Source organism: Salmo trutta, chromosome 39, assembly GCF_901001165.1.
Source record: "Salmo trutta chromosome 39, fSalTru1.1, whole genome shotgun sequence".
In the NCBI taxonomy this organism is placed as follows: Eukaryota; Metazoa; Chordata; class Actinopteri; order Salmoniformes; family Salmonidae; genus Salmo; species Salmo trutta.
The window spans coordinates 4652083-4678317 of NC_042995.1; the positions used below are offsets into that span (position 1 = coordinate 4652083).

General features: G+C 44.7%; 1 protein-coding gene across 5 annotated transcripts in view; it reads left to right on the forward strand.

The window, feature by feature from the left end:
- Positions 1 to 26235, forward strand: part of LOC115179295 (interleukin-1 receptor accessory protein-like 1) — a 355734-nt gene that overhangs the window by 92761 nt on the left and 236738 nt on the right. For all 5 annotated transcript variants that reach the window (XM_029740689.1, XM_029740686.1, XM_029740691.1 and 2 more), the window contains exon 3: positions 19093 to 19372. In XM_029740689.1, the coding sequence (XP_029596549.1) occupies positions 19093 to 19372 (280 nt within the window). The remainder of the gene's footprint in view (positions 1 to 19092; positions 19373 to 26235) is intronic.

Consider the following 26235-nt stretch of genomic DNA (forward strand, 5'->3'; position numbering starts at 1 on the left):
TTTTGGCTCTAGACTTTTGGGAGCCCTAACTTTTGGCTCTAGACTTTTGGGAGCCCTAACTTTTGGCTCTAGACTTTTGGGAGCCCTAACTTTTGGCTCTAGACTTTTGGGAGCCCTAACTTTTGGCTCTAGAATTTTGGGAGCCCTACATTTTGGCTCTAGACTTTTGGGAGCCCTAACTTTTGGCTCTAGACTTTTGGGAGCCCTAAAACCTAAACATTTCGTTTTTAAAGTTCATTTCCTGCAATTTTACATATTTTGTCATGGGGCGTAGGTAACATTTTACATTTTAAAGCACATTTTCTGCCGTTCTACACATTTTGCCATGGGGCGGAAAGAACATTTAGCAAATGTATTACACATTTCATGCAGTTGTACTCATTTTGCCATGGGGAGAGATACATTTTTGCAGTTTTAAAGCTAATTTCCTGCATTTCGTCCATGATTACTACAAGTTTAGAAAACTGGCTAGATGAACTTCCCAATATAAAATTGTTACAGTAGCTGACATGGGCTAATTGACTGAATATCAGAGACTGACATTACAAGAGAGAAACTGCTGATACACAACCAAACATTGAAATTGCACCTTGTGTTTTCTACTATTCTAACTTTCAACAGTAAGTTGAGAACCCAACTGAGTCCCTAAAACACGGGGGCTGATGTTGTTTATACCTGGAGCCCTGTGATTGAACAATAGGCACCCCATTTCAAACTGATGAAGGCTATGCTGAAAGGCTTCACTTTCAAATCGTTTTCACTGAACATGCCAGGGCCAGAAAAAAACATTGTAAATTGGGCAATTCCATGATAACAGAGTAATGCTGAGACTCAGATTTTTCACTTTAAAATGTGTCAAACTAAATAAATGATTGCGCAAGGAATACTTTTAACAATTCCCCCCCTAAAAAACAACAACTCAAAAACACATTTAATTGAAGTACAGTGCAGACACAAATTTGGTAACAGAATGACATCACAAATAGCACAAACCGTTATTCTGTCACCAAACTTTGCATCTGCACTGTTCTGTGGAAATTGTTAAAAGTAGGCATTGTGCATAGAGTTATATGGTTTGATAAACTTCGCAATCATAAGTTTTTATTTGACATGTTTTAAAGTGAAAAATCTGAGTCTTAGCATCACTCTGTTAAAGTGGAATTGCCCAGTACTATGAAGAGTGCCTTGATCCTCCTTGTCAAATACATCAGTTCTGCTATTTTGGACCACCAGGCTGCTGAAGTCATGCAGCCTGTCGTTTTTGTGTTTATGCTTTTTCATAACGACAACGTCAAGTTTGATGTCGGACGACAATAGAATGTTAATGATGTCACTGCGACAACTGTATACAGACATGTCAATAGATGTAGTATAAACCAGCCTTTAGTCTTGAAATCTTTGGTTGTTTAGTACAATACCGTACTCACTCTATTTAGCACATGGCCTCGCATGTGAATCCTTAAAGAGATGGGTGGGGCTAGGGCTTAAGAGGGTGTGAAAAACATTCAAGGGGGCCCTTTTCTCAAAAGTGAGGTTACAAGTTGGTTAACTTTCAAAGCAGAATTGCTTTCCCATTGTTCCTCAACACTAGTGTATGATATACAATTTTCTAGCTCTGAGTCTCTACTTTTATCCAATGTAAAAAACACAATTTCAAATTTTGCTACATAAGACCAAATCAAGCCTGTTGGTCACATATGACTTCCGATGACCCCTAAACAAAAGAACATCTTCAGTCCTACTTTTTATTTTCTACAGAGCTCAGTGAGGCCTTTCTCAAAATGTATCTCATTGTAAGGTCAATAGAATATGAAAATAAATAAACACACTTGAGATGCAGTACATATTACTTCTTGTTCCTTACAAAGCTTCCTGTTTCCTGTGTCATGCTACATTTCCTGTCTGGCCCTTATATGGGCCTAGTTGAACAACACCCAGACTAATTCAAAGCAAATAAAGTCTTCCATCCGTTTATTGGAAAACACTGCCTACCGGTCGTACATGATCTTGCTTGGTATTAGCGGATCCTAAATGGGGAATGGATGGTCTTATGAAGGATTTATAAAGGCCACTTCCAACCTTTAATCTCACTTTTTACTGCGTACATTAGGTTCAGATCAATATGTAAAGTAAATTGTGCCGGTGCCTGGCGAGCAGACGTATATCCAGAAAGCTCCCCGGTAGATTGTGGGCACAGATAGAATGATACCTCCCTACTGCTGAGCACAGAGCTAATGACGATGCTCACATAGTGTGTGTGTGTGTGTGTCTGGGCGTGTGTGTGGGTGTCTATGTGCGTGCGGTCCTGCCTGCTTCCTTCGGCGGCAGAGATGTGCTCGTGTCTGTGTGTGTGTATTGTACAGTGTGTGTGTTCCTGCCTGTGTGTGTGTGTGTGTGTGTATACCTTTGTGCTTTTGTGTGTGAGTGTGTGTCTTAGGCTTTCTCACAGCACTGCTGTAAGCTCAGGGCCATATGGTCTGTCACCATCTGCTCCTTCCAGCAGCCCCTACCACAATGCCTTATGACACGTGTGGGTATGTTATCCTGACCCTCTGATGAGCAGGAGGGAGGCTGGGAGGCTGAGAGTACTAATGTAATACGCTGAACTAAAACAGACCGTTAACGACACAGCTGGTTTAACAGCAAAGGAGGGAGAAGAACAAGAAGCTTTTCATTAACAATAACCCCTTCTAATTCTGAGGAATGCCATGATTGGTTTCCTTAACTTCTTCTCCCTCTCTCCCAGAGAGAAAGAGAGACACAGAGAGAGACACACACAGAGACACAGAAACAGCCACGTCATCGAAACCTGGCTACGGAATCTTCTTCTGCATCTAATCAGAATTCATAAATGCAGCTGCCTACAACACAGTCTCTCATGGAATGCATGAAGGCCCTCATTTATTAGGGATTTTCTACGCGTTCTGAGCTGAGCGGGGGCTTGGCTGAAATGGAGGGTGTCCTACTTAACCCCCCACGCTGTTTAGTCATGGACTCACATTGTAATCCCAGGTGACCTTGGCTGGCTGGCTGTCTGTCTGGTTGGGTGGCTGGCTGGCTGTCTGGTTGGCTGGTTGGCTGGTTGGGTGGCTGGCTAGCTGGCTGCTGCTGGTTCATGGACGGGAGGATGGGACACTGCAGTACTGCTGCATTAATATGCACAGCTACTGGAGGAGATGAACGAACGATGATCTCTCTCTTTCACACATAATCTCTCTCACACTGCCTCTCTCTTTCTCTCTCTCTCTCTCTCTCTTGCGCTCTCTTTCTTTCTTTCTTTCTTTCTCTCTCTCTCTCTCTCTCTCTCTCTCTCTCTCTCTCTCCCTCTCTCTCTCCCTCTCACACTTTCTCTCTCTCTTTCTCTCTCTCACTTTCTCTCTCTTTCTCTCTCACGCTCTCTCTTGGTCTCTGTTTTTCTCAATCGAATTATTTTATCTTTCTTGAAAACGGACGAGACACCAGAGCAGCCATTCTCTCCTCTCTCTCTCTCTCTCTCTCTCTTGTAATAGAAATACACAATCAGGTGCATATTTACTGTGAGGACATGATATGGTTGTCTCTTTATGTCTTTATCTCTTAGCTACACACTCCAGTAAACATGCACCACAATACTCTGACTGACGCACCACTCAGGGGGAGTGGCATCATACCTAGAACATCACCTGGCAGTGAACATGATGACCACAATGCAACAATCTCCTGAGACATGACCTCTCTTGAGTATGTGTGGGTGTGTGTATACTAATAATAATAATTATAGTGATAATGTGTGTCTGTGTGTGTTTGTTTGTGTGTGTGTGTGTGTGTGTGTGTGTGTGTGTGTGTGTGTGTGTGTGTGTGTGTGTGTCTGTGTGTGTGTGTGTGTGTGTGTGTGTGTGTGTGTGTGTGTGTGTGTGTGTGTGTGTGTGTGTGTGTGTGTGTGTGTGTGTGTGTGTGTGTGTGTGTGTGCATGCGCTGATAGCAAACAGAGATACTGCAGAGTTGAATTAGTATGACGACGGTGCTGAAGGCGGTAAAGGTTTTTCATTTCGTCTTTCCCATCCACTGGATTAATTACAGGCTGGCTTTGGGAGGAATATCATAATGGCTTGTCAAATTAGCAAAGGTTGATCCAGCACAGTGTGTAAACATACTCAGAAACGGTAAGATGACATTTCAGTGGCTATATATCCTCCGTGGGAGATTAAGGAGGCTGACAGGTTGGCTAACATCAGCAGGAGAAAGCCAGAGGTAAGGCCTTCATGCTGAAACAGACTGAAATGGAAGAGGCTGGGGTCTATGTTTAATCTATTGCAGATATAGGTGAACCACACTGACTTCTTTTTTATTTTGGGGCATGGCATTTCAGGTATTGGTACCTGTGTGACAAGGCCGTGCTTTTCTCCTTTACCAAAATGTACTTTTGTTGATGATCATTCAAAATCTTACTCCTAAATGGTCTGAATGACACAGTGTCATCCGTTCACAGCTCAACAGGGGAAATTGGGTTTCTGTTCATTTGGAGTCCATTTGAAGTCGTTAAAATGAGCCTTTTTTTAAGTCCTGGATCCAGTCAAGGACGTTGTCTGCGACTTTCATTTGCTACAGTCTGAAATGACTAGAACTGAGGGGCCACATTCTATTGGAAGCAACACTGCTCTGTCTGTTTCTGTGCGGTATTGACCCAAGATGGCACTGAGGTGAATATATTATAATGACCCTTGCCGAGGTACTACAGAGACAACGTTTCTTACAGTATTTTGATCTGATTCCAAACTCTTTATGAATGTGAGGAGAACGTTGGTATGTAGTTTTGCTTGGTGGGGGCTGGCTGTGTTATAGAAAGCAGCTCCCATCTCCTGCACCAGCCTAGCCAACTTCATTATGCAGTCCTGCCTTGCTGAGGGTGCAATTACTTAATGAGAGCCATTCTAAATAGCTCTGAAACAAATACATCAATTTCCTTCCTCGTCCCAACCTGCATGGATAGGCCTATAGCTCATTTCTAATTTCAGCAGGAAAGCATTGTGTTTGTTAAATCCACTTTGTAACTTGGCTCGTACAGTTGTTCTAAAATGCGTTTTGAAGCTAACGGAGATTTTGTAAATGCGGCAAGTACACTATTTGACAAAGGCAATTGTTTGCGGTGTGTTTTCTTAAGCAGCTGCCAGCTTCACTCTGAGTGGCATTAATTGGCATTGGTCCTGTTGTCTGCCTTGTTGCTGTTTGGGAACATTGTGAAGTTGTCTAAATAAGTGGCGCAGAGGCAACAACAACAATCGTCCCTGCCTGTTTTGCCCCTGCAACATGATCAATGACTATATCCCCTGGTAATTCACTCCTCTCATCCCTCCATATGAAACCTCTCTCCTCTAGTATGACTCCCATTGTTGCAGGAGCTCTCCTCTTTAAGTAGTAAAGCCTAGTAAATGAATTATATGCAAATGTCAATAACATTTGCCAAGATTTCCATTTAAAATGTCCTTCCTTTTTTACTTTGTGTTTTTTTTTCTTCTGTCTTTCTCCAGGTGGGTTTCATTGGAAACTCAATTTGCATTGAGGCTCTAATTCACTGACATGGTGAATATACTGTAACCGTTCTTTTGTTATTATTTCTTAAGCACTGCAGAGCTCTAACTCCCACTCCCACTCCCACTGCTGCGTGGATTATTTTGGAGAGGAGAGGACAGGACCACCATGGTTGTTATGAGTTACGGCGTTACCAGCGAGCGGTGGGCCGGCTGCTAATTGCAGCGAACAAGACGGCTTGATTTAAATCAACGGAATGAGTGAATCGTTAACGGGCAGTCTGTCGGGGGAGGAGGGATGTGAGTGTGCGTGTGTGCGTGGCGCTGGGCTGATGGCGGTGTGGTGGCGGGCGGTGGAGGGTTTTTTGAGCTCTGGACTGGTTCAAGGCGATAATGCAGCCAGTATGTTAGCATCATGTGTGGCTGATAATGACAACAGGCCAGCCAGTCAAAGTGGGTGACCTAAATAGAGAATTTGTGGAAGAATGAATCATTTTAATAGCCAAAGTTGCTGGACATGCCACTGGGGCTGGGCCTGAACTGTGTTACTGATGCTGGTCATCGACGGTTTATCAAACATCTAACCCGTTTTCGCATTGTTATATCAGTCATCGACCATCAGTCAGTCACGTACATTGATATCTGCTACCCTCCCTAGCGTAGCCTATAGGAAAAGGCAAAGACAGAACTTCAAACACTTAACCATGAAAAAGGAATTCATAAGAATGCTGTAATTACAGAAAGGGTTTGCTCACTGTGAAATGAATATCCAACTAGTCGGTGACAACTGTGTGGAGTTTGTGGCAGCAACTATGTGAGCTTATTACAGTATTATAGACACTATGACCTGGCATTTCCTATGATCTTCTATGCAGAAGATCCCCTTACCTTCTTACGACTCTTGGCTTGTGAGCATCAAAGGTTACATGTGCATGTTTGTGAGAGTCTTAGCTTTTCATATATACAGTGGGGGAAAAAAGTATTTGATCCTCTGCTGATTTTGTACGTTTGCCCACTTACAAAGAAATGATCAGTCTATAATATTAATGGTAGGTTTATTTGAACAGTGAGAGACAGAATAACAACAAAAAAATCCAGAAAAACGCATGGCAAAAATGTTATAAAATTATTAGCATTTTAATGAGGGAAATAAGTATTTGACCCCTCTGCAAAACATGACTTAGTACTTGGTGGCAAAACCCTTGTTGGCAATCACAGAGGTCAGATGTTTCTTGTAGTTGGCCACCAGGTTTGCACACATCTCAGGAGGGATTTTGTCCCACTCCTCTTTGCAGATCTTCTCCAAGTCATTAAGGTTTCGAGGCTGACGTTTGGCAACTCGAACCTTCAGCTCCCTCCACAGATTTTCTATGGGATTAAGGTCTGGAGACTGGCTAGGCCACTCCAGGACCTTAATGTGCTTCTTCTTGAGCCACTCCTTTGTTGCCTTGGCCGTGTGTTTTGGGTCATTGTCATGCTGGAATACCCATCCACGACACATTTTCAATGAGCCTGGCTGAGGGAAGGATGGTCTCACCCAAGACTTGACGGTACATGGCCCCGTCCATCGTCCCTTTGATGCGGTGAAGTTGTCCTGTCCCCTTAGCAGAAAAACACCCCCAAAGCATAATGTTTCCACCTCCATGTTTGACAGTGGAGATGGTGTTCTTGGGGTCATAGGCAGCATTCCTCCTCCTCCAAACACGGCGAGTTGAGTTGATGCAAAAGAGCTCAATTTTGGTCTCATCTGACCACAACACTTTCACCAGTTGTCCTCTGAATCATTCAGATGTTCAATGGCAAACTTCAGATGGGCATGTATATGTATTCTTGAGCAGGGGGACCTTGCGGGCGCTGCAGGATTTCAGTCCTTCACGGCGTAGTGTGTTACCAATTGTTTTCTTGGTGACTATGGTCCCAGCTGCCTTGAGATCATTGACAAGATCCTCCCGTGTAGTTCTGGGCTGATTCCTTACCGTTCTCATGATCATTGCAACCCCACGAGGTGAGATCTTGCATGGAGCCACAGGCCGAGGGAGATTGACAGTTCTTTTGTGTTTCTTCCATTTGCGAATAATCGCACCAAATGTTGTCACCTTCTCACCAAGCTGCTTGGCGATGGTCTTATAGCCCATTCCAGCCTTGTATAGGTCTACAATCTTGTCCCTGACATCCTTGGAGAGCTCTTTGGTCTTGGCCATGGTGGAGAGTTTGGAATCTGATTGATTGATTGCTTCTGTGGACAGATGTCTTTTTTACAGGTAACAAGCTGCGGTTAGGAGCACTCCCTTTAAGAGTGTGCTCCTAATCTCAGCTCGTTACCTGTATAAAAGACACATGGGAGCCAGAAATCTTTCTGATTGAGAGGGGGTAAAATACTTATTTCCCTCATTAAAAAGCAAATCAATTCATAACATTTTAGACATGCGTTTTTCTGGATATTTTTGTTGTTATTCTGTCTTTCTCTGTTGAAATAAACCTACCATTAAAATTATAGACTGATCCTTTCTTTGTCAGTGGGCAAACGTACAAAATCAGCAGGGGATCAAATACTTTTTCCCCCACTGTATCACATAATAGTTGGTAGCTCAAACCGTTTGGACTTTACAGACATTTTTGTGAGAAAAACCGCACTTGTCTCACAAACAGTGCTCCAGCACAGACAAAAGGTGGGTGTCAGTGGATGATGAAGAAATTGACGAATCCACGATGTTAAAAAGGGGTCAAAAGTCCAAAACACGCCGGCATCACGGTGGGACTGTACCCTTCCAGAGTCTCCCTCAGCTCTTCTGCTCCTCCGGTGGCCTTCTCGCTGTCTGATGGCTGTCACATTGAATAAGTGAACCGCATCATATCCACACTAGTTTGTAATTGAATTGTAGCTCTAATCAGTGTGCAGCAGCTAGTTTAGTTTGCAGTGGTTGACAGTAATGTTCTCTAATGGCTCAGTGGCTCTCTGTAAATTTCCAGGCCACTGCTTCCCTGGCTGTGTTGTGCTGTAGTGTTTAGACTTCTCACCATGTGGTCGGATGTGAGCCACATCGAGCTGCACAACCAAAAACATATTAGTCGTTATCTCCCACTCTGTGCTCTAAATGAATTGTTAACACTCCCCAAAAAAATGATCACCACTGTTGTATCATTTCCTCGCTCAATCCGCCACCCTTTTGAAATGTGGTTTTATTTCTGGGTTTGAAGTGATAGTACTTCCTCGAAGTACAGATTCATCATGTAATAATTTCTACACTGTAGACCTTACTGCTGCTGTTTCCTTTCCTTCTCTCTCTCTGTATCTCTCTCTCTCTGTATTTCTCTACCTCTCTCTGTATCTCTCTCTCTCTGTATCTCTCTCTCTCTGTATATCTCTACCTCTCTCTGTATCTCTCTCTCTCTGTATCTCTCTCTCTGTATCTCTCTCTCTCTTTATCTCTACCTCTCTCTGTATCTCTCTCTCTGTATTTCTCTCTCTCTGTATCTCTCTCTCTCTGTAATAATTTCTAGACTGTAGACCTTACTGCTGCTGTTTCCTTTCCTTCTGTCTCTCTGTATCTCCCCCTCTCTGTATCTCTCTCTCTCTCTCTGTATCTCTCTCTCTCTGTATATCTCTACCTCTCTCTGTATCTCTCTCTCTCAGTATCTCTCTCTCTGTATCTCTCTCTCTCTGTATCTCTACCTCTCTCTGTATCTCTCTCTGTATCTCTCTCTCTCTGTATATCCTCCCTCTCTCTGTATCTCTCTCTCTGTATATCTCTCCCTCTCTCTGTATCTCTCTCTCTCTGTATATCTCTCCCTCTCTCTGTATCTCTCTCTCTCTGTATCTCTCTCTCTGTAATAATTTCTAGACTGTAGACCTTACTGCTGCTGTTTCCTTTCCTTCTCTCTCTGTATATCTCTCCCTCTCTCTGTATCTCTCTCTCTCTCTGTATCTCTCTCTCTCTGATAATTTCTAGACTGTAGACCTTACTGCTGCTGTTTCCTTAGGTTCCAAATGCGGCTCTACCTCCTTTCCTTCCCTCTATATCTCTCTATATCTCGCTATATCTCTATATCTCTCTATATCTCTCTGTATCTCTCTATATCTCTCTATATATCTCTATATCTCTCTATATCTCTATATCTCTCTATATCTCTCTATATCGCTCTCTCTCTCTCTCGCTCTCTCGCTCTCTCTGTATCTCTCTCTCTCTCTCTCTCTCTCTCTTTCTCTCTGTATCTCTCTCTCAATTCAATTCAATTTGCTATATTGGCATGATGTAACAATGTACATATTGCCAAAGCTTACTTTGGAGCTTAACAATATTAACATAATTAAAATAATAATAATCAATATTGTCAATGGGACAACAGTAAGAACAATAATCAAGGGTCAAAATAAACATACATTGAACAATAACAATAAACATAGAAGACAGACACTGTCCCTCATCTTATGGCAGGCAGCAATGTACTGAAGTGCGCTGCCAATCCACAGCTCTCTGCGTCCTCCCCCAACAGGACAGATAGCCTATTCTCATCAGAGAGGTCTTTGAAACCTTGAATAAGGGTTTCAAATTTGGGGAAATTACACTCTAATTATTTGATATTTTTTACATTTTGTCAGGAAATACAGCTCTGTTTCGAGTTCTGCTGTGGTTGCACAGCCTTTCTCTCTCTCTCTCTCTCTCTCTCTCTCACTCACTCTGTCTCTATTTCTAGATCTCTCTGTATCTCTCTCTCTCTGTATCTCTCTCTTTCTTTCTGCAGAGCTGAATGCCGTGTAGGCAAAATAGTGCGTTGATACAGTACGGCTCGCAAAAAAGGTCTGAGTTGATTTATTCATATTGACAGGAGCCCTTCGGATCCCTTTGGTTTACATATGCAGGACATCATATCATGTCATAACGCCAGGGAAGGCTGATGCAGAGATTCAACACACCTCTCTGAGCTCTTTCTCTCTCTATTTTCAGGAGTGTTTGTTTCACAGGGGTACTCCAGAGCGGTGCACCCAGACAGGGATTCTGTCTGGAGTGGGACTGAAGAGGGTTGAGGGGGACTGAGTCACTGGCTTAAGCTCCCCCTCTATGATGATACGCTGGTGAATAACATCACATAACAGGCCGGCAGGACAGGCCAGGTCAGGGTCACTGATGGAACTCCTACATACCCTTTAACCCTGCTATGTTGTCTGGGAATTAATGCATAACCATTATTTGTTGTTATCTTTTATAGCTAAAGACTTGCAATTGATGGGCACATTTTGTCTGGCTGCTTAGTGCTTTCTGGAATGGAATATATGTAATTACTCCTGTCAGTTGGGGCTATTTTTGATATCTTTTCAGAAGGAAATCGCTGACACTCTAATGGAGAGGGTTTTAACGTCCCCACTGGGGGGATGATGACTTGAGATTACTCTGACCTCTGGAGGAGTCACCACCGTTCTACTGTAACTGCCAGGATGGGGTTTCTGTCTTTACGTAGGTCTATAGCTCTATGCTGCTGGGAAAGACTCCATGACAAGACCCTTCTGACTGTCAAGGGGCTCTTAAAGTAACCCCCCACTTCTATTACCTGAGTGACCTAACCCCCTCTGCGACTCCCGGTTCCCGAAACGAAGGAGCGCACACCTCAGTGGAGCGAGACCTGGCCCGTATCCCATCAGCCCCCTCTCTATCCTCTCAGCCAGCAATTAACAGCCAGGATGCTCGGAGGAGAGAGAGAGAGAGAGACGCAGAGAGAAAAAGAGAGTGAGAGAGAGATAGAAGTGGGAGGGAGGAAGAGGGAGACAGTGAGAGAGAGCCGCCGCCACTCTCAGGAGAACGTGCCCAATCACAGGAGGCAGGGGAATCTGTTACGAGACGTAAGCCAATAGGATTGCGAACGGCAATGTTTATTTTTGATGGAAAAAATAACAATCTTTCTTTTTTGGGAGGCATTTGCATATAAATAAGAGGAAGGAGAGGGAGACAGAGAGAGACACGCAGGGAATGAAGATGGACTGTCATGAGTGTAAATTGCAAGGGGGACATAGTGGGATAGCTAGATGCCTTATTTATTTGGCGGGACGGGATGTAAACGTCACTATGACTACCAAACGAACCCAGCAGCTGGTGTCATCTGGGTAAATAAACAAATCATGGTTCTATTTAAAATGTTAATAACAGGGTCTTGGTAGGCTTATAAAAGCCCAAATGTCCATGGCTAATTAAGGCAGAGTTCAAGTGTATTGAAAAAATATATGGTTTGAAATAAATAGTATTTTTTGGGGGGGGTTCCAATACAGGTCTGCTTGATTTAGCTTACCGGCTGTGCCAGAAAGCAGGGGCGGACTGGCCCTCTGTTTTTTTGGGGCTCAGAATGATCACTATCTGGCTAATAATGGTGGCCTAAAATAAAAATGGGCTGGTGTGGGGGCCAGCAGGAAACCATCACCTATTATCTGAAAGACATAGGGTATCCTATGCCTCTAGTTGGTAAGCCATTTTTTCTTCAAGCCTTTTCTGGCAAGTCAGCCTTATTTCCAGTACTGTCACAGCTGCCACAGCAGCATAATCAGGTGACAACCCTGTGCCAATCACCGGACTGAAAAAGGCCACCGGGGCACCACGTGGCCTCTGATTGGCTGAGAATGAATCCAGTTTACACGTCCCCCGCAGGGCCATGTGTATTCCTAGTGGCCCCAGAAAGTGCCAGATGTGTGTAGTGCAGATGGCCACGGATGATTGGTTTGGTTCATGACTCTGGAACATGTTCATGATGAAACACTGTCTGTGTCCCAAATGGCACCCTCTTCCCTATCTAGTGCACTACATTTAGCACTACTGCCATTTGGGACGCATTCATTGCTTTTGGACCGCCAGAGGAGCTTCGATCAGCCAGGTCGTCTCCTGCAGGCCTGGTAGAAAGGTTTCCTTCTCCACACATCACACTCCTTTCCCTCTTCATTGAGAGGCACTCTGCTGCAGCAGCGTTTTCACAAGGTGGATGAGTGGTCAGGATTAGTGAGGACCTCTCCTCCACCTAGGAAACTGACTGGGAAGTAGAGTCAGTTCCCTCTTCCTGGGCCGTGGCCAGCCATGATCACATCACTCCATGGGAAAAGGATTACCGGCGTGTGTGTGTGAGGGGTGTGTGTGTGTGTGTGTGTGTGTGTGTGTGTGTGTGTGTGTGTGTGTGTGTGTGTGTGTGTGTGTGTGTGTGTGTGTGTGTGTGTGTGTGTGTGTGCGCGCGTGTGTGTGTGTGTGTGCGCGTCTGTATGAAGTAGAGTGACATTGAGAGAACACATGATGTAAATGTAACTATGCAGTAAGTGACTTATTCTAGTTAGAAAGGGATGAATCTGTTATGTTATTGCCTGTGTCATTATTGTTTAGCATCTCACTCTCTAAATGTCACGCTTTTATCGTTGGGGAATGGCTGCATATGAATTAACAACCTCAGAGACTGGCTGTTGCTTCTGTTCCAATGGTGTAGGCTGTGTCTGTCTGGGCCTCCCTTTGCGTCTAGCTTTGTGATTGAATGGAGGTTTCCTGTGAACAGCTGTAAAATGTATCCACTACTATAGTGATACAGAAATTGTAATAGACAAGTTATTGTTGTGCTGTGCCCAGTGTATCAGTCTAAACATGGGGACCCTATAAGCTTCCACTGGAGACATAGAATTACATTGACTTCAATGGGGATGCCCACTCTAGTTATCCTATTTCTATGGCTTCCACACACTGCAGCGGTAGAGGACATCCTTTATTGAAGGTTCGACCCATGTTACAGACGATGACTGTACCTCCCACAGACCTGTTAGCTTGTTTGAACGAGCAGTAGAACACATATGGAGCACATGGGCAGCCTGTGGTGACCATAAAACATGTCTGGCTGTGAGGAAAATGACATAACATTAAGTGTTTATAGTGAGGCTGAGGCAAGAAGCCCATTTAAAGGGTCAACCGTGTCCACATGTCTACGTGTCTACATGTCTATAATACCCATGTTTACTGTTAGCACCATGTGTCACCTGGCCCTGCTACTCTGTATTTGACCTGGTACATTGACTCAGAGTATATTCTGCTACCAGTACAATTTTTTTGTTCTTGTACTATTTAACTAGGCAAGTCAGTTAAGAACAAATTCTTATTTACAATGACGGCCTACACCGACCAAACCCAGACGATGCTGGGACAATTGTGGGCTGTGTTATGGGACTCTCAATCACGGCCGATTGTGATACAGCCTGGATTCGAACCGGGGTGTATGTAGTGCCTCAAGCACTGAGATACAGTGCCTTAGGGAACTGGGGAACTGACGTTTGCAGAGGAGAGGAGAGAGGATGAATGAGCCAATTGGATGCATTGGATGATAAGGTGGCCGTGGTCATGTATGACAGGTCTGGGAGTGTTGGTGCTGGGATGGAACAAAACCCTTCACACCTAGTAGCCCCTCAGGACCAGTTAGAGATACAGTTCTCCATCTACACTTTTAGACATTGAGAATCATTTAGTCAGCCAGTCAGCCAATCAGACAGCCAGTCAGCCATCCAGTCATCAGTCAGTCAGCCATTCAGCCATCCAGTCATCAGTCATTCAGTCAGTCATTCAGTCAGTCAGTCAGTCAGTCAGTCAGTCAGTCAGTCAGTCAGTCAGTCAGCCATTCAGCCAGTCAGCCAGTCAGCCAGTAAGCCAGTCAGCCAGTCAGCTAGTCAGTCAGCCAGTCAGCCAGTCAGCCAGTCAGTCAGTCAGCCAGTCAGCCATTCAGCCAGTCAGTCAGTATAGTTGACATTTAGTAGTTAATGGGCCTGCTCCCTCACCAGCCGTGTTCCAGGCTCTGTAGAAGCTACTGTAAGCAGGGACATGTTAATTGAGTTCAATCAAGCTGAGCACTGTGTTTTTTTCTGCCAACAGATTACCCATCATTTCTCTTCACTAACTGAAATGAACAATAACCCTGCTCTCCTCCCATCATGTCTGAAACGGCTGATTCGAGGTAGTCGTGACAGAGAGAGAGAGAGAGAGAGAGAGAGAGAGAGAGAGAGAGAGAGAGAGAGAATTCTCCTCACTCAGCTACTACTGTCTATGTTGAATATTTCCATGAAAATAGTTTGATTGAATGGATACACTTTGAAGAGGGAAGATATATTTCCAATCTCTCTCCTTCGCTCTGCTGTAAATACTCAATTAAACTGTTGACATTTTCCACATGGCGGTACTCAACTGAAAAATCTATTGGATGTTTTTACTATTACTCATTTTGTATTTTTTGAACCGATTGAGAACTTTACTACCTTCTGTCCAAATTAATACAGACTTGGAAATGTGAACTTTCAGGCGAAGCCAAACCGGATCATTTGGAGTTGAGAACTTTCCTCTAAAATACAAAGCTGTTTTTATTTGACTTTTGCCACTCATAATGCTTTATACAGTGCATGTAAATGTGCCGTGTTATTTTGATAAATCAAGAAGGTAACAACCAACGTGCTTCTCCTTTTTCACCCAAACACCTTTCAGACGAGGAAACAGAGAGAGCTCCCATTCTGCACCTGAGAATCATTCACACTGCAGGAGCCTAGTTGACAGAGGACATCATTCTTGGGGACTTTTATCTACATGAAGGGAGAGACGAGTGAAGACACGCCGAGCTGTAAAAATGAGTGAATGTAGCCATAATGGTCTGTGTTTAATCTGGGCTGATAGGAGAGAAAGGGAGGCAGTGATGGAGAAAAGGCATTAGATGTCCAGTGTCCCAGTGTTCTAGTGGACACATAGCCAGGACACATAGCCATTAGTGGACACATAGCCAGGACATATAGCCAGGACACATAGCCATTAGTGGACACATAGCCAGGACACATAGCCATTAGTGGACACATAGCCAGGACACATAGCCATTAGTGGACACATAGCCAGGACACATAGCCAGGACACATAGCCATTAGTGGACACATAGCCATTAGTGGACACATAGCCAGGACACATAGCCATTAGTGGACACATAGCCATTAGTGGACACATAGCCAGGACACATAGCCATTAGTGGACACATAGCCAGGACACATAGCCAGGACACATAGCCATTAGTGGACACATAGCCATTAGTGGACACATAGCCAGGACACATAGCCATTAGTGGACACATAGCCAGGACACATAGCCATTAGTGGACACATAGCCAGGACACATAGCCAGGACACATAGCCAGGACACATAGCCAGGAATCAAAACAGAGTATAGCTCAGTTCTGTGACTATTCATAAGTTCTCACTTTTAGTAATGTCTGTTTATTCATAATTTAAAACTCTAATTGGAAGAAAAGATCCAAATGCAATATGAGTTGTGTGTGACTGACTCTGTGAGTGCATTAAAGACTGGTAGAGATTGTTCTCTAAAGGAGACTTCTCGCAATTAGCTTTTAATTATGCGAAACCGTCTTTGTCATTTCTTGTTTCAGTTACAGATTGCCACAGTGCTCAAACGACGCTTAATTAGTCAGTCGTTGATTAGCAAGATTAATCCCTGGGTTCCTATGGCAACAGGGGGAGGAAAGTAGCACTTTTCTAAGTCATGTTGAGAAAGGTCCCCCAATACCCAGACCGACCTGTAGACTGCAGCCTTCCTGTTAATGTCTGCTACTGTTACATCACTATCATCTAGCTACCTGCTCTTCTAAACCAACCTGAAGTGGCTTGGGGTTGGGTCTCTACTTGAAGAGCATCTCTACAGACTAACCCATAGAGATGTAGATTTCTACTGTGAAATCTATGGTCGTTTCAAAAGCCATTAATGCTTATCCAGTGTCTGCTTTCATGAAATGTGAGTTATTTTGAATCTCTCTCTCTCTCTCTCTCTCTCTCTCTCTCCTCACATGCACTCTCACTCTCTCACTCTCTCTCTCTGGCATGGATGAATTATAGGACAAATCCCCCCCGTTAATTAGCTGCTGAGTTGTTTCTTGTAAATAAAACATTAATGAAGACACAATTAGCCAAGCCTGTTGAGTGCTCAGCAGCTGTGCTAGCCAGCTGTTTTAATGGGGGGAAGATATAGACGGTTGAAATGAGAGCGGGTGAATGATGGAGGAATGGATTGCACAAGATGGAGGGATAACTGAGCTGAGATCAGTGGCGGTTAAGATGAGGGAGGAATGGATTGCACAAGATGGAGGGATAACTGAGATGAGATCAGTGGTATTTAAGACGAGGGAGGAATGGATTGCACAAGATGGAGGGATAACTGAGACGAGATCAGAGGTGTTTAAGATGAGGGAGGATTATAATTTTTTTATGAGCATGGCCTTATTTCTATTACAGCATATTGGATGACTGTCATTCATATTCCATTCTCCCAGCTCAATGTAACCAATAGGTTTAGGCTACATTTAAATGTTTAGTCATTTAGCAGACTCTTATCCAGAGCGACTTACAGTAGCAATTAGGGTTAAGTGCCTTGCTCAGGGGCACATCGACAGATTTTTCACCTAGTCGGCTCGGGATTGGATCCAGCAACCTTTCAGTTACTGGCCCAACACTCTTAACCAATAGGCTACTACGTGATACTCTAATGTTCCCTGTACCCATCATGAGGTTGCTACAACCTAGCCTATGAATGAAAGTTTACAACGTACAGTAGGTGCACAGGTTGAGATCATTTTTAGTAATCAAGGTGACAGACAGTGACACATTCACTCAATGAGTACACCCCTGATCACACGCGAACACAGTTCACTTTCATAGCAGACACATACAAACAGCTCGTTGCATCTATAATTTATTCTCGCAACTATCTACGCACTCTCCTCCTCTCCCCTTTTCCCTTCGCTTGTGGACTTCAGTGCACACCACATCAGCTGTCTGTGACCAGGCGAAACAACTTTTCCAAGCCAAACCTTCATATCATAACCTCTAAACACTACACACAGCCTATATCATTGTCACGTCATAGTCAACATAAACTCAGCAAAAAAAGAAACATCCCTTTTTCAGGACCCTGTCTTTCAAAGATAATTCGTAAGAATCCAAAATAACTTTACAGATCTTCATTGTAAAGGGTTTAAACACTGTTTCCCATGCTTTTTTAATGAACCATAAACAATTAATGAACATGCACCTGTGGAACGGTCGTTAAGACATTAACAGCTTACAGACAGTAGGCAATTAAGGTCACAGTTATGAAAACTTAGGACACTAAAGAGGCCTTTCTACTGACTCTGAAAAACACCAAAACACTGATCTCTACAGCCGTTTCACTGTGTGTGTGTGTGTGTGTGTGTGTGTGTGTGTGTGTGTGTGTGTGTGTGTGTGTGTGTGTGTGTGTGTGTGTGTGTGTGTGTATGACTGGGGGCCCCTGGAACTCTTGTTCTATCCCCTCAGTGCTCCTTGGGTTAGGCAACTGTGTGAGTGACAGATAGACACCCCACCGATCCAAAATAAATAGGCAAACCAACCGAATCAATTCAGGTATTTTCCAATTGATGAGGTACCTAATGTGGATATGATATGATATGATTGGCTGGTGGTCAGTGACTACTATATGAGATATCATAATGGTGATAAACCTTCAGTGAACCCCAGCCTTTACCTGTAGCTGGCCAAAATCAGGAAGGGATTTTTCATTTATTCCCTGAACATTGGCATTTGTGCTATTGAAAGAGGACACTGAAGACAGTTCAGTGTGTACGCTGAGATATTCTCTTGTTTTCTATTGCAGTTTAATGTGAATGAGTGTCCTGAGTTGTCCATTAGGATGGAAATGGATGGCTCTGACAACTGGGCCTGTATGTAATCATTATGTTAGATTGATGTTAAAGAGTCTATAATACAGACTAATACATCTGGATGTAGTATGTGTGCATGTCTGGAGAGAGGATGAATTATGCATTGTGAAGTCTAATATTATTATACAATAAGGGTAATATGGCAGAAAATGCTTCATACCGCTTAAATACAGAGGTGCTACTTTTTAGTAGTAAGTTTCTCAGAGGACAGTGCCTCCACAGTCTGGTGGTGATGCCATCCCTGTTTTTGAACTTTACACCCCTGTCTGTCAATCGCCATGTGCTCCTGGCTCCTCGTCCTCATTCCGGGTGCGAGTGGTCGTGTGTTTACTCCTGACTCTGCCCTCCCATTGGCTCTCGCTGCCCCGGCTCTGACTAGGTCACAGCTGGTGCTAGTGCTCTGGCACGGCTGGGTGAGCAGACAGCTGTAGGCCCCGGCAACCACAGCTACTACTCTATCCTCTTCTTATATGTGTTCCATTCTGTCTGCATCTTTTCTACTGTTCCTGTGTGGTGGAAATAGCTTAGAGAGGGGTGATAGGTTGGAAGTGTTGCCACTTTGAGAAGAAAATGCTACTGTAAACAATTTTAGTGAGGGCAATTATTACCTCCTGATTCAAGATGGTCAAATCAATATTGGCAATGCACATAGAGACTTAACTAAGGCCAGTCATTTATTTGACTCTGATCCCACTTCCCATCGCCAAATACCATTTAAATGATCAGCATATTTCAGCTTGTTTACCTGTGTTAGGAAACAAATGTGCTTATATCGTGTCATTATAACACCTTTATGACGCTCTTATGACAGTCCTATTAATCTACCTTTCCCTCTCTCCTTTCTCCTCAGTGGACGACTGCACGGATTGGTCAGTGGACTACTTGAAATACAAAGTGCTTTTGGGGGAACCGGTGCGGATTAAATGTGCTTTATTCTATGGATACATCAGAGCAAACTACACCCACTCCCAGAGTGTGGGACTAAGCCTTATGTGGTATAAAAGTACAGGACACGGAGACTTTGAGGAGCCTATCTCTTTCGACGGCATCAGAATGAACAAGGAGGAGGACGCTATCTGGTTTAGACCCACCGAGCTCCAAGACGTTGGACACTATTCCTGTGTATTGAGGTCAGTTGTTCTGTTATGTTCCTGTGTATTGAGGTCAGTTGTTCTGTTATGTTCCTGTGTATTGAGGTCAGGTGTTGTGTTATATCTAGTCAACCTAGAGCAATTTAGTGCTATTAAATATAACTGCTATCTTATCTGGTAGTTGTTGAAGTGCATTGTGGAAATTGGTTATCTTCCTTCCAAAATGGCTCGGTTTCTGTACCTATTCCTGGTTGTTTACATAACAGTTGTGGTAAAAGAGTGGGGGAGAGGAGTTTCTGCAACCTATGCACATAAATCAAGCTGCTTTAAAGTCCTCCCCTGCAGATTACTAATGAATTCTCTAATCCCCAGCCAGAAGAGAGTTGGACAAGTTTTTGGGGGTTTTCTTTCTCCGGGGGACAATAAGGTATTAAGTGTCATTGGCAGACCCATAACTCTTAGGCTTCTCAACTCCTGTTCTTTAACACACCATCTATGGAGTCTGGAGCGAGGGAGGAAAGATATGAAGATGGACAGTTATTCACGGCCGAGAGGTGGTGGTGGTGGTGGAGGAAACAAGAGAGGTGTAGAGAGACAGAAAAGGAGAGATAACGTACCTCCTCCCCTTGTCGAATAAAGACACCCGTCGGAGGACAACATTATCATTTATGAGTTCCATAATGTTGTAAAGTTTCGGGCTTCCTACGTCATATTGATAGAAGAGAGGGTTTCATTCCTGTAAAGGTTGTTCGTGCCCAGGTGAGTGGGAAGGTCAGAGCAGGTGTCTTGACTTAGAAGACCATAACAACCTGCATTTTCAGCTCAGAAAGACTGCTTGGCTCAACTGGGAGAGGAACCATTGTCTATCCAACATATTCTTTCAGAGCCACTCCTTTCTCCAAACACTGTAAAACCTGATGAATGGTTTCCCCACAATTTTGGAAAGATTGTGGAAGCTCATGAAAATCAAGTTGTTTCTGTGTTTTGATTGAGCTGTCCCTTTAATAAAGGCTTTGAGGTCTATAAAAAAAGTCCCAATGCTGTGTTTGCCCTGGTTCTGCCTACCACACACACACACACACACACACACACACACACACACACACACACACACACACACACACACACACACACACACACACACACATACACCACTAGCACAGTCAGTGTGACCTCCCTCCTTCTTAGCCTCAATTCAGCTGAGAGAATTTGCCCTGCCGTTCAGCAGCGGTAACACTTGCATTCCCCTAGCTAACCGCCCCTTTGCAGCGCAGCCAGGGAGCATGGCTCAGAGAGGGAACACAGGCAGGCAGTTAGCCAGGGAGCATGGCTCAGAGAGGGAACACAGGCAGGCAGTTAGCCAGGGAGCATGGCTCAGAGAGGGAACACAGGCAGGCAGTTAGCCAGGGAGCATGGCTCAGAGAGTTAACACAGGCAGGCAGTTAGACAGGGAGCATGGCTCAGAGAGTTAACACAGGCAGGCAGTTAGCCAGGGAGCATGGCTCAGAGAGTTAACACAGGCAGGCAGTTAGACAGGGAGCATGGCTCAGAGAGTAAACACAGGCAGGCAGTTAGCCAGGGAGCATGGCTCAGAGAGTTAACACAGGCAGGCAGTTAGACAGGGAGCATGGCTCAGAGAGTAAACACAGGCAGGCAGTTAGACAGGGAGCATGGCTCAGAGAGTTAACACAGGCAGGCAGTTAGACAGGGAGCATGGCTCAGAGAGTTAACACAGGCAGGCAGTTAGCCAGGGAGCATGGCTCAGAGAGTTAACACAGGCAGGCAGTTAGACAGGGAGCATGGCTCAGAGAGTAAACACAGGCAGGCAGTTAGCCAGGGAGCATGGCTCAGAGAGTTAACACAGGCAGGCAGTTAGACAGGGAGCATGGCTCAGAGAGTAAACACAGGCAGGCAGTTAGCCAGGGAGCATGGCTCAGAGAGTTAACACAGGCAGGCAGTTAGACAGGGAGCATGGCTCAGAGAGGGAACACAGGCAGGCTGTTAGCGAGCAGCTCCAATCCTCCCTCTACCATGATTCTCTATTCTATTCAGTGCTGCGCTAGGCTGTGTAGCCGATGCCTGAGGAGGAACACAATCACTCACCGTGGGGTTATTGTTTAATCAGGCCGAAGTAGTCGAGCCAGGAGATTTGATTTTGATGAGTGTGTTGCTTTGTAGTTAGTCACAAATGTTTACACCAATTAGGGGCAACACTTACTCTGCTATAATCATAGGAAATAATCCCATTGTTATGTTCTTTGCCACTGCGTGCCGTCAACCTTTACCCTTCTCGGGGTCCGTAGGAATCGTCGGAAGAGGAAAGAGGGTTTTCTCTAGGGTTTTGACAGGATGCTTCTGGATGCAGTCCCACTGGTTTTAATTCCATCAATGTGCTTTAATTGAATTGTTCATTTGAAGAATTTATGTTATTGATTGGCTGGAGAGTGCACATACCTTATCGTTGCTGTCTGATTAAAACCTCTTCTCCCCAAAACAGAAACCTTTCTGGAAATATTTTCCCATTAACTAAAATACATTTTCTTGGTCCTAGAGTGATGACTGTCCTTACTCCACTCCATCACTGTTTTACCACAACTACTATGTAAACGACCAGGACTAGGATAGGTACTGAAACCCAGCCATGTTGGGAGACAGATAGCCGATTCCCACACTGCACTTAAAAAACTATCAAATATCACTTTCATTTAATAGCACTAAATTGCGTATCACAGCTCTACAGATGTAGGACCTTCATTTGATCCAGAGGACATTGAGGGGAGTTACTGATTTCAAAAGATGTAATAAAAAAATTATAATATGAACGTTTGCATAAAATGGAGTTAAAAGGTTTTCAACCGACAGCGACATTATGTTACCCAGGTAGAAATCCTTGGCTCTCAAACATGGCATGTGTGTTTCTGTGAGACGTATCTTCACATTGTCCTCCCTGTGACGAGGCAGATTTTGTTCCCTTCCATATGTTGGACATGTTATCTCCCTTAATTAATCTGGAGGATTAATTTAGTCCAAATCTGTTACCAAGTACGCTACATGCCAACATACTGCAACGCTCCATGCTTTTCTGATCAACAGATTGACTTCTGAAACATATTATTAACACTAGACATTAACATTGGAATATCCCTGCCATTTTTGTATCTGTCGGGAAGTTTGCCATTTTAGTCATACAATGAACAGAAAACCGAAAAGGAAGGTTTGCAATTGTGAACAAGCCTTTTCTTTTTCTCTGTAGCTATCCCTAAAGAGAACATTTCACTGGATTGCTTTCCAAGTCAATAAACGTTCACTTCCTTGTCACATTGCATTGCTGCTGTCTGGCTGTGCAGCCTGTGGTAGTGAAAAGAGAAAACGTGTTACAGTATTGTTTATTAATAATTATATAGTAATAACTTATTAACCTCTTAGGTTAAGGGCGTCTTTTCTTGAATGGCTCATTAGTTCGCTTCATTGTAGGTCGTTTTTAGTGGAGAGCAAAGTGCCTGCCAGTTAGAGCTGGGAAAACCTACTGTACCTTAAAGAGAGAGAAATCCAATGTCTGTAGTGGGCTATACAATGCTCTACTCGATTTCCTCTGTTTCAGGTTCAATACTTCAATGGAAATGTTCTTAAATGTATAGAACTGCTGTATATAGAATCAACCTGCGATTTGGCTTAGACTTAAAATTACCCTTTGATTCTGAGAGATGTTCCTTTCAGTGTTTATCTATTCAACATATCACTGTCCCCAAATGACACCAACCCAGACACATTATACACACTTTTAAACCCCTCACCATTTCTCATTAAGTTACCCCCTGCTGTACAATATTGCGGTAGATATTGTTGCTGTGTTGACACACATAATAAAATATGGAAATGGAATGAACAGATCCCAACAATAGCGTGGCTGTCATTATAGAGATATGACTTATAATTCCTCCCCTCTTTTCGGGCCCAATCATCACAACACTGCAGCAGAATCCCAGGATGCGGTCCTTTGGACTCAGCTGTGCATTTTCGAAAGTACCAAGGCGCTCGCACATGTTAACATATTGAATTTAGATTAGGCAGTGGGCACAGTGAGGGAGACAAAGGAGGAACGTTGTGGTTGGAGAGAGAAAGAGATTAGGACCAGGTTCTTTGAGCAGAGCATGGATGGAAGGAGTCATTGCTGTATCTTATAAACCACGCCAGCAGAATGTGTGAGTCTTACTTCGAAAAGTCACTATCGCACTTTAATCTGTGTCGCTACAGCCTCTCTTCCACTCTGGGTGGTTTTCTTCACCTACATTTTTATTTTCATCTTTTCATTTCAGGGCAAATGCCGTTACTTTGATTGTTAGAAATGCTGTATGTATTATTATGTCAAGCCGATAAAGCCTGTCAGTCATGTATGTACAGTATACATCTAGCCTTTTCACCAGATGTCAGTGGAGAGTGTATGATAGAACACTTAAAAGGAGGTAGATGTTGTTTTGGTCCTTCAGAACACAGATGTAGTGACCCAATGACCCCACAACCTTTCATCCTTATTTCCCTCCCCCTCAGTGTCTCCACAACCTTTCAACCCTTATCTCTCTCCCCCTCAGTGTCCCCACAACCTTTCAACCCTTATCTCTCTCCCCCTCAGTGTCCCCACAACCTTTCAATCCTTATCTCTCTCCCCCTCAGTGTCCCCACAACCTTTCAACCCTTATCTCTCTCCCCCTCAGTGTCCCCACAACCTTTCAACCCTTATCTCTCTCCCCCTCAGTGTCCCCACAACCTTTCAACCCTTATCTCTCTCCCCCTCAGTGACCCCACAACCTTTCAAGCCTTATCTCTCTCCCCCTCAGTGACCCCACAAACTTTCAAACCTTATTTCCCTCCCCCTCAGTGTCCCCACAACCTTTCAACCCTTATTTCCCTCCCCCTCAGTGTCCCCACAACCTTTCAAGCCTTATCTCTCTCCCCCTCAGTGACCCCACAACCTTTCAACCCTTATTTCCCTCCCCCTCAGTGTCCCCACAACCTTTCAAAACTTATTTCCCTCCCTCTCAGTGACCCCACAACCTTTCAACCCTTATCTCTCTCCCCCTCAGTGACCCCACAACCTTTCAACCCTTATTTCCCTCCCCCTCAGTGTCCCCACAACCTTTCAACCCTTATCTCTCTTCCCCTCAGTGTCCCCACAACCTTTCAAACCTTATCTCTCTCCCCCTCAGTGTCCCCACAACCTTTCAACCCTTATCGCTCTCCCCCTCAGTGTCCCCACAACCTTTCAACCCTTATTTCCCTCCCCCTCAGTGTCCCCACAACCTTTCAACCCTTATCTCTCTCCCCCTCAGTGTCCCCACAACCTTTCAAACCTTATCTCTCTCCCCCTCAGTGTCCCCACAACCTTTCAACCCTTATCTCTCTCCCCCTCAGTGTCCCCACAACCTTTCAACCCTTATCTCTCTCCCCCTCAGTGTCCCCACAAACTTTCAACCCTTATTTCCCTCCCCCTCAGTGTCCCCACAACCTTTCAACCCTTATCTCTCTCCCCCTCAGTGTCCCCACAACCTTTCAACCCTTATTTCCCTCCCCCTGTGTCCCCACAACCTTTCAACCCTTATCTCTCTCCCCCTCAGTGACCCCACAATCTTTCAAGCCTTATCTCTCTCCCCCTCAGTGACCCCACAACCTTTCAAACCTTATCTCTCTCCCCCTCAGTGACCCCACAACCTTTCAACCCTTATTTCCCTCCCCCTCAGTGTCCCCACAACCTTTCAACCCTTATCTCTCTCCCCCTCAGTGACCCCACAACCTTTCAACCCTTATTTCCCTCCCCCTCAGTGTCCCCACAACCTTTCAAACCTTATCTCTCTCCCCCTCAGTGTCCCCACAACCTTTCAACCCTTATCTCTCTCCCCTTCAGTGTCCCCACAACCTTTCCATCCTTATCTCTCTTCCCCTCAGTGTCCCCACAACCTTTCAACCCTTATCTCTCTCCCCCTCAGTGTCCCCACAACCTTTCAACCCTTATTTCCCTCCCCCTGTGTCCCCACAACCTTTCAACCCTTATCTCTCTCCCCCTCAGTGACCCCACAACCTTTCAACCCTTATCTCTCTCCCCCTCAGTGACCCCACAACCTTTCAACCCTTATTTCCCTCCCCCTCAGTGTCCCCACAACCTTTCATCCTTATTTCCCTCCCCCTCAGTGACCCCACAACCGTTCAAGCCTTATCTCTCTCCCCCTCAGTGACCCCACAACCTTTCAACCCTTATTTCCCTCCCCCTCAGTGTCCCCACAACCTTTCAACCCTTATCTCTCTCCCCCTCAGTGACCCCACAACCTTTCAACCCTTATCTCTCTCCCCCTCAGTGTCCCCACAACCTTTCAACCCTTATCTCTCTCCCCCTCAGTGTCCCCACAACCTTTCAACCCTTATCTCTCTCCCCCTCAGTGACCCCACAACCTTTCAACCCTTATCTCTCTCCCCCTCAGTGACCCCACAACCTTTCAACCCTTATTTCCCTCCCCCTCAGTGTCCCCACAACCTTTCAACCCTTATTTCCCTCCCCCTCAGTGTCCCCACAACCTTTCAAGCCTTATCTCTCTCCCCCTCAGTGACCCCACAACCTTTCAACCCTTATTTCCGTCCCCCTCAGTGTCCCCACAACCTTTCAACCCTTATTTCCCTCCCCCTCAGTGTCCCCACAACCTTTCAACCCTTATTTCCCTCCCCCTCAGTGTCCCCACAACCTTTCAAGCCTTATCTCTCTCCCCCTCAGTGACCCCACAACCTTTCAAACCTTATTTCCCTCCCCCTCAGTGTCCCCACAACCTTTCAACTCTTATCTCTCTCCCCCTCAGTGTCCCCACAACCTTTCAACCCTTATCTCTCTCCCCCTCAGTGTCCCCACAACCTTTCAACCT